This window comes from Hyla sarda, chromosome 11 (assembly GCF_029499605.1).
Source record: "Hyla sarda isolate aHylSar1 chromosome 11, aHylSar1.hap1, whole genome shotgun sequence".
NCBI classification, from domain to species: Eukaryota; Metazoa; Chordata; class Amphibia; order Anura; family Hylidae; genus Hyla; species Hyla sarda.
Genome location: NC_079199.1, coordinates 25,319,403 through 25,328,401, shown reverse-complemented (window position 1 = coordinate 25,328,401; position 8,999 = coordinate 25,319,403). Strand labels below are relative to the sequence as shown.

The window sequence follows — 8,999 nt, the reverse complement described above, 5'->3', positions numbered from 1 at the left end:
CCACACCTGGGAGAAACACTAAGTATGTTGTTCTATATTTACCTATTGAGCCCTAAGGGGCCTGATGAAGCGCATTCCAGCGTGATACGGACCGTTGCCCGAGGTTCCCCCGAAGCACTCGTCCACCCTCTTACCGCACACCCCGAAATGAAGCAATAAAGAAATGAAGTGATCTTCAATATGGTATGTGCTCCATTCTTTATCCAGGTATTAATAATGTTATACAAAGTCATATATCTGACTGTGCTGTTACAAATTATTTTATTAATCATCTATTAAAGGAGTTGTCTGAGGACAAGTAAGTGCCTGGTCCATAGTGGTGACCTGCTCAGCCAATCACTGATCCCAGTGGTTTAAAGGTGTACTCCGGTGCTCCAGCAGAACGCTCAGAGTCGGGTGATGTCACCCACGCCCCCTCCATTCATGTCTATGGGAGGGGGCGTGTCGGTTGCTACGCGAGATCGCCGGGGGGGGCCCACGATCAGACATCTTATCCCCTATCCTTTGGTTAGGAGATAAGATGTCTAGCAGCAAAGTACCCCTTTAGGGATGTTACACACAATCAAGACATGTGGTTTATTTAGGTTTTGCACCTCTTAGTTTATGTTTAAGTAACAAGCAGAGGCCTAAACACAATCATACATTAGTCATTTTTTGTTGTGACTAAAAAATCTTGTTTGTCACAAAGTTGCTCATTAAGGTAGGACTATTACATTTGCATTTAAGAAATATATAAATCTGGAGGGGACACTTTTTTTCTGCTTAAAACCAAAATTATTGGTCCCCATCAGTGTTAAAGTAGAACTCCACTGGCTGCAGCGATGTCCCGCCTCGGCCAGCGATTGGCTGAATGGCAATCTAACTTATTGAGCCTTAGCACCAGGAAGACGACCGATGCTTGAGCTCCATACATTAGATTACCGCTCAGCCAATTACTAGCCAAGGCGGAACATCTCTGCAGCCTGTGTGGTCTGTAAGTCTTACCTTCTATACTACGCCATTGCCTTAAAAAAAAGAAGAAGGAGGAGTACTCCGTTGCCCCAGCGTTCAGAATATTTCGTTCCGAATGCTTGAAGAAAATGGCAGGGGTCGTGACATCACACCACGCCCCCTACCATAGACATGCATTGAGGGGGTGTGGTGTGACATCATGAGGGGCGTGGCCATGACATCACGACCCCCGCTGCCCGCACCCAGCCTTATAAATGAACGCTGGGTGCTGCACAGAGATCGTGGGGGTCCCAGCGGTGGGACCCCTGTGATCAGACATCTTATCCCCTATCCTTTGGATAGGGGTAAAGAGGTCTAGGGCCGGAGTACCCCTTTAAAGGAGTACTCCCCTATATATAACATTTTAAGCACAGAACCGCAACATAAAATGTAAAAAAAAATAAAAAATTTGGAAAGGGTCAGTAAATTTTCAGAATGCATAGTATCGGGTGCCGTAGTCAGGAATTGTCACATCAGGTTCTTCACAGCTATGTTTATTGCAGGTTAACAATTTAAAAACATGTTTCGAAAGCACAATAGAAGGCACATTTGCGGTGTGTTCATCAATAACATCAATACAAAACCAACATGGAGGAGGAGGACTCCGCATACATCACTGACATACTCCACATACAGCATGGATTTTTATCAATCCATTTCTAATCCATGAGAGAAGATACATTCCAGACCAAAACAGTGCAGCTGGTGCCGAATGTTAAAGGGGCTATCCAACTAAGCTTAAAGGGGTCTATAAAAATGGCCTCTAAACAAGATTGGGAGGGTGCCGATAGCCATTCGCTTCAATGGGAGTCGAGCTGCAGTTACACCGCGCCACCACTATGTAGTGATTCTCTTAAAGGGGTGGGGAAAAAACGTTTTCAGATCAACTGGTGCCAGAAAGTTATACAGATTTGTACATTACTTCAATTTCAAAATCTTAATCCTTCCAGTACTTATCAGCTGCTGTATTCTACAGATATACAACAGAAACGTATAGTTCTTTCCAGTCTGACCCCAGTGCTCTCTGCTGACACCTCTGTTCATGTCAGGAACTGTCCAGAGCAGGAGAAGATTGTTATGGGGATTTGCTCCTATTCTGGACAGTTCCAGACCTGGACAGAGGTGTCAGCAGAGAGCACTGTGGTCAGACTGGAAAGAACTACACAACTTCCTCTGTAGTATACAGCAGCTGATAAGTACTGGAAGGATTAAGATTTTTTAATAGAAGCAACTTACAAATCTGTTTAACTTTCCATCGCCAGTTGATTTTAAAACATTTTTTCCCACTTGCCCCCTTCCATAGACTTGCATTGAGGGGGCGGGGCGTGACTTCAAATGGGGGCGGAGTCGTGATGTCACAATATCCGGCCCCATGGTCGTCACGCTTTACACTCGGAGCCTCCAGCACTGCGGAGAGCTCACAAAGGAGGGTGTGGTATGCCAGATTGCGGGGGTCCCCAGTGGCGGGACCCCTGCGATCATACATCTTATCCCCATCTCACCCCCTGATCCCCAACATCTCAGCCTTTAAAGAGAAAAAAAAAATACATAAAAAAAAAAAAAAATTTTTTGTGTTTCCATCTCCAATGGAGGTTGGTGCCTCCAAAGTAACCTACTACAAATGTGTACTGTAGTTGGATCCTGCAATCATACTCTCTGTAATCCATCCCCTTCTTTCTTTGGCTGCTTTCACACTATATAATTTCTCCGTTTTAAAGACCCATTATAATGTTACCTTAAAGGGGTTATCCAGGAAAACACTTTTTTTTAAATATCAAATGGGTCCAGAAAGATAAACAGATTTGTAAATTACTTCTATTAAAAAAAATCTTAATCCTTTCAGTACTTATGAGCTTCTGAAGTTGAGTTGTTCTTTTCTGTCTAAGTCCACTCTGATGACACATGTCTCGGGAACCGCCCAGTTTAGAAGCAAATCCCCATAGCAAACCTCTTCTAAACTGGGCGGTTCTCGAGACATGTGTCATCAGAGAGCACTTAGACAGAAAAGAACAACCTTAACTTCAGAAGCTCATAAGTACTGAAAGGATTAAGATTTTTTAATAGAAGTAATTTACAAATCTGTTTAACTTTCTGGAGCCAGTTTATTTATATATAACACAAAATAACGTCCGTTATTCATAACGGCATTAATGGGTCATAAGGGCTAATCACAAAATACCATAGACTTGAATGGGATTTTGTAATGGCCGGTTTTAATGGTTTCCTTAAAGGGGTTAACCAGGAAATCTATGGTATTTTGTGATTAGCCCTTATGACCCGTTAATGCCGTTAAGAACAACGGACGTTATTTTGTGACGGGAGAAAATTAGTGCATGTAGCGTTTTTTTCTCCTGTCACAAAATAACATCCGTTGTTCATAACGCCATTAACGGGTCATAAGGGCTAATCACAAAATACCATAGACTTGAACGGAATTTTGTAGCTGCCGTTTAACGGACGGTTTTAATGGTTTCCTTAAAGGGGTACTCCGGCGCTTAGACATCTTATCCCCTATCCAAAGGATAGGGGATAAGATGCCTGATCGCAGGGGGTCCCCACCGCTGGGACCCCCGTGATCTTGCACGCCGCACCCCGTTAAAATCAGTCCCCGGAGGGGACTGATTTTAACGGGGTGCGGCGTGCAAGATCACAGGGGTCCCCAGCGGCGGGACCCCTGCGATCAGGCATCTTATCCCCAATCCTTTGGATAGGGAATAAGATGTCTAAGCGCCGGAGTACCCCTTTATCGGAACATTATAGTGTGAAAGCAGAGCACAGACGGATGGCAATAGAACTGCAAAATCTGACTACAAAACGCTGTGTGTAGTCTGTTACCATGGAGACATATAAAGCTGCATGGCAGCTACAGACGGAGATGGTAAGAGATGACTATGTGGCTTATTCATTTATATTTAGTAAAAATGAATAGTTTTAGAGGTGAGGAAATACCCCTTTAACAATGCGGACAACCTCTTTGAATACACACTGCTGGTCTGTACGTGCCGCCGGTCTTACTTTGTAAAGGTGATAACACTTTCACTTTAAACAGGTTGACCTACACATTATTCTGGAGAAATACAAGTTCAGCCGAGTCTATTACACATATTGCTTGGAGAACGGCGCCTCTGATACAAATACTAGAAATAGAACAGTATAAATATAAAAAGAAATTTCAGCTAATAAAAAAAAGGCCGACATCAGTCAGAACGATAGCCTTGTATTTGGTGTGTAGGGGGAGGGGAGAGCACTTGCTCTTTATGAGATGGATTTGGTTATTGTAGATCATGTCAAAAGACTCGATGGTGGCAAATGAGCAGTTTTTAAAGGGATATCCAGGAAAAGAAAAAAAAAAACAGCACCACACTTGTCCTCAGGATGTATGTGGTATTACATCTTGGCTCCATGAACTTTAGAGGGGTACTCCGATGGAATTTATTATTTTTTTTTTTATATATCAACTGGTGCCAGAAAGTTATACAGATTTGTAAATTACTTCTATTTAAAAATCTTAATCCTTCCAGTACTTATCAGCTGCTGTATGCTCCAGAGAAAGTTGTGTAGTTCTTTCCAGTCTGACCACAATGCTCTCTGCTGACACCTCTGTCCATGTCAGGAACTGTCCGGAGCAGATGAGTATTTTCTCCTGCTCTCGACAGTTCCTGACATGGACAGAGGTGTCAGTAGAGAGCACTGTGGTCAGACTGGAAAGAAATTTAAAAAGAAAAGAACTTCCTCTGTAGTATACAGCAGCGGATAAGTACTGGAAGGACTAAGATTTTTAAATAGAAGTAATTTACAAATTTGTTTAACTTTCTGGCACCAGTCGATAAAAATAAAATTGGAGTACCCCTTTCATTAAAGTAAGCTGCAATACCACTCAAATCCTAAGGACAGGTGTGGTGCTGTTTTCTGAAAAAAATCAGCTCCATTTTTCTAATCCCGGATAAGATAACCTTCTTTTATAGCTCTAGGATTTTAGCTATCTTTCTATATGGGAGCACTAGTTTATATCCAGTCCCACATAGATGCGGAGCCACAATACCATATACAGCGTATGGACAAGAGTGGCACTGTTTGTGGGGATAAAAAGCCATACAAACTCTTTAAAAGGGGGCTCTACAGAAGAAAAAAATTACGTTTTCAAATCAACTCGTGCCAGAAAGTTATACAGATTTATAAATTACTTCTATTTAACCCTTCCAGTATTTACCATCAGCTGTAGGCTCCAGAGGAAGTTGTGTAGTTCTTTCCAGTCTGACCGCAGTGCTCTCTGCTGCCACCTCTGTGTGTCAGGAACTGCCTGGATAGGTTTGCTATTGAGATTTGCTTCTACTCCAGACAGTTCCTGACATGGACAGAGGTGGCAGCAGAGGGCACTGTGGTCAGACTGGAAAAAAAACACACAACTTTCTCTGTAGTATACAGCAGCTGATAAGTACTGGAAGGGTTAAGATTTCTAAACAGAAGTAATTTACAAATTGGTGTAACTTCCTGGCACCAGTTGATTTGAAAACATAACTTTTCCTCCAAAAGTACCCCTTTAATGTGTACCTGTCAAGTGATAAAACCCTTTGACATGTAAAATGTTTTTAAAATCGGTCGGGATCTGAGGTTTCAGACACTAACTCAGAAAAACGAACGGGGAGAGAACCGTGCGCCCCTTATCATGCTCCGTGTCTGTGAGACCTGGACGGCCCATTGACGTACACTGTAAGTCCGTCCAGGTTACTAAGCCCAAACAGTTCTCAAGACACCGATAAGAACTTGGTGGGGGAGAGTTATCAAAACTTGTACAAAGGAAAAGATGCCCATAGCAACCAATCAGATCTTCTTTCATTTTGCAGAGACCTTGTTAAAAATTAAAGGAGGGATCTGATTGGTTGCTATGGACAACTGAGCAACTTTACCTCAGGATAGGTTTTGATAAATCTCCCCCAATGTCTCTATGACAACTCAAATGATTTTCTTAAAAGGGTACTCCACCTGAAACCCCCTGCGATTAGACATGTTATCCCCCATCCTTTGGATAGAGGATAAGATGTTTTCCAGCAGAGTACCCCTTTATATGACAGGTACCCTTTAAAGGAGTACTCCACTGAAAAACATTTTTATTTAAATCATAATCCTTCCAGTACTTAGCTGCTGTATGCTCCACAGGAAGTTCTTTTCTTTTTAAATGTATTGTCTGTTTGACCACAGTGCTCTCTGCTGACACCTCTGTCCATGTCAGGAACTGTCCAGAGTAGGAGCTAATCCCCATACAAACCTATACAGCTCTGGACAGTTCCTGACATGGACAGAGGTGTCAGCAGAGAGCACCGTGGTCAGACAGAAAGGAAATTCAAAAAGAAAAGAACTTCCTGTGGATCATATAGCAGCTGAAGTACTGTAAGGATTAAGATTTTTTAATAGAAGTAATTTACAAATCTGTTTAGGCTTTTGACACCAGTTGACTTTAAAAAAATTATTTTTTCCAGTGGAGTACCCCTTTACGGCAGCACAGTAAGCTTACAGATGCACTTTTTAACATTATACGGGCAAGTAAAAAACTACAAATACGGCATCTGAGGTAGTCATCCTGCCAAATAAACCTCTTAAAATACAAAATTCTTCACGAGTCCAAACAGGGGATGCCCCTGGAGATTAGAGAGATTAGTAATACACCCGTAGAGAGTACTTTTACTGTTTGATATGTAGATTTTCCATCAGTAACTGAGACTACAATGGGTTAACTGTGTATACAGTGAGACCAGAGAGTGTACTTTATCTAGAAATGGTGTTTCATGACAGGGACCTCTTTAGGGTAATTTCGGCCAAAAACAGCACCACACCTGTCCTCAGGTTGCTTGTGGTATTACAGCAGGGCTCCAATCACTTGAGCTTCAATACCACGAACAACCTGATGACGTGTCGCTTTTTTTTTTTTTTTATTACATTTTTTTTTTTTAAATCAACTGGTGCCAGTTGTAACAGCTGGAGGCACACTCGTTGGGAAACACTTGGCTAGATTAAGCGCTGCTGATTTTAACTACGGAGTATCCGCTGCGGTCCACAAGTCTGCATACAATGCAGTGTATTCTCTTGGACTGTAGCTTGATAGATAAAACCAAATCAGTAACACTACAAAAAGTAGCCAAGGACTAAAAGGGTAGTCATAAAATTGAAAAAATAAAATAAAATTATTATTATTATTATTATTTTTTTTTCCAATGTTATATATATAGCTGCTTTCTTCCAAAAACCTCTGCCACACCTGTTCACTGTGTGTGCTATTCCAGCTCGGCTCTATTTACAAGGGAAGCTAAGCTGCAATACCAGGCATAACCCATGACCAAGTGTGGCGCTGTTTCTAAAGAAAAGAAAAAAAGAAAAAAGCAGCCATGTTTCTGTCAAGTCCTGTTAGTTTAGTCCAGTCACTGTTTATTTCTGGGACACCTTGGCCATCGTGATCACCTGTCCACGGTATCTTAACAAACGGTGATATCTTAACAAAACACAACAGGGCGGCTTCTTAAGAAGATTTGTGAACTTAAAAAAAAACAAAAAACCTTATGTTACATTACACCATCACGGTGAAAATTCATAGACTGGATCCTGCAGCTTTCTTCACTCAATAAGTTTCTTAGCCCTTACGTTGGCTTCGTCAATGCGATCTTTATTGGCGGTCGCCTAGAAAATGACATAAAAATTTCATAATAAATTAGATTTCTAATTATTTCATTTTTCACAATACAGAATTTTTTTTGTATTTTTATTTTGCTTAATGTATCAAATTTTCAAGATCATTGCTTAAAGGGGTACTCCGCTGCCCCAGCGTTTGGAACATTTTGTTCCGAACGCTTGGAGTAGGCAGCGGGGGTCGTGACATCACGTCACGCCCCCTCAATGCAAGTCTATGGGAGGGGGGGCGTGGCAGCCACCACTCCCCCTCCCATAGACTTGCATTGAAGGGGCGTGGCATGATGTCACGAGGGGCGTGGCAGTGACGTCACGACCCCCGCCGCCTGCTAAAAGCGTTCTAAACGAATGTCGGGTACTGCACAGAGATCGCAGGGGTCCCATCGGCTGGACCACCGCGATCAGACATCTTATCCTTTGGATAGGGGATAAGATGTCTAGGGACGGAGTACACCTTTAAAGGGTTATTCCCGTGGAAAACTTTTTTTTTTTTTTTAATCAATTGGTGCCAGAAAGTTAAACAGATTTGTAAATTACTTCTTTTAAAAAATATTTATCCTTCCAGTAATTATTAGCTGCTGAATACTACAGAGGAAATGGTTTTCTTTTTGGAATACAGTGCTCTCTGCTGACATCTCTGTTTATTTTAGGAACTGTCCAGAGCAGCATGTTTTCTATGGGGATTTTCTCCTACTCTGGACAGTTCTTAAAATGGACTGAGATGTCAGCAGAGAGCACTGTGCTCGTGATGTCAGCAGAGAGCTCTGTTTTCCACGGGAGTACCCCTTTAATTGGAAACCACTAATTTATATATTATCTATCTATATATCTCTCTATCTATATCTATCTATCTATAAAAATAATATATCTCTATATATCTATATATATATCTATCTATCTCTATATCTATCTCTATATCTATATATATATATATATATATATATATATATATATATATATATAGAAAACGAAAGGCAACCGCACTCCCACATGTCGCAAAAAAAGGGGGGTCTTTATTCACACAAACGTTAAGGTGGCGACGTTTCGGCTAGCTCACCTAGCCATTATCAAGGCTTGATAATGGCTAGGTGAGCTAGCTGAAACGTCGCCACCTTCACGTTTGTGTGAATAAAGACCCCCCTTTTTTTGCAACATGTGGGAGTGCGGTTGCCTTTCGTTTTCTATTTGGAGGGATTCGTAACCGGGATCTGTAGCAACTGGATGCACCCTATCATCACTGCATTGACCCTAGGAGTGCTGCTCTCTTGGAGTTTTAGATAGATAGATTAGATAGATTAGATAGATTAGAATAGATAGAATAGATAGAATAG

At 41.6% G+C, this 8,999-nt stretch overlaps 1 protein-coding gene across 9 annotated transcripts in view; it reads right to left on the bottom strand.

Annotated features, from left to right (window-relative positions):
• Positions 1–6,210: 6,210 nt before the first annotated feature.
• SNAP23 (synaptosome associated protein 23) overlaps positions 6,211–8,999 on the bottom strand; it is a 48,226-nt gene continuing 45,437 nt past the window's right edge. For 5 of the 9 annotated variants that reach the window (XM_056545597.1, XM_056545601.1, XM_056545593.1 and 2 more), the window contains exon 9: positions 6,212–7,659. In XM_056545597.1, the coding sequence (XP_056401572.1) occupies positions 7,597–7,659 (63 nt within the window). In that variant the 3' untranslated portion in view covers positions 6,212–7,596. Of the gene's footprint in view, positions 7,660–8,999 lie in introns of all 9 variants that reach the window. The other 4 variants (XM_056545598.1, XM_056545599.1, XM_056545602.1 and 1 more) reach the window with 3 other exon arrangements.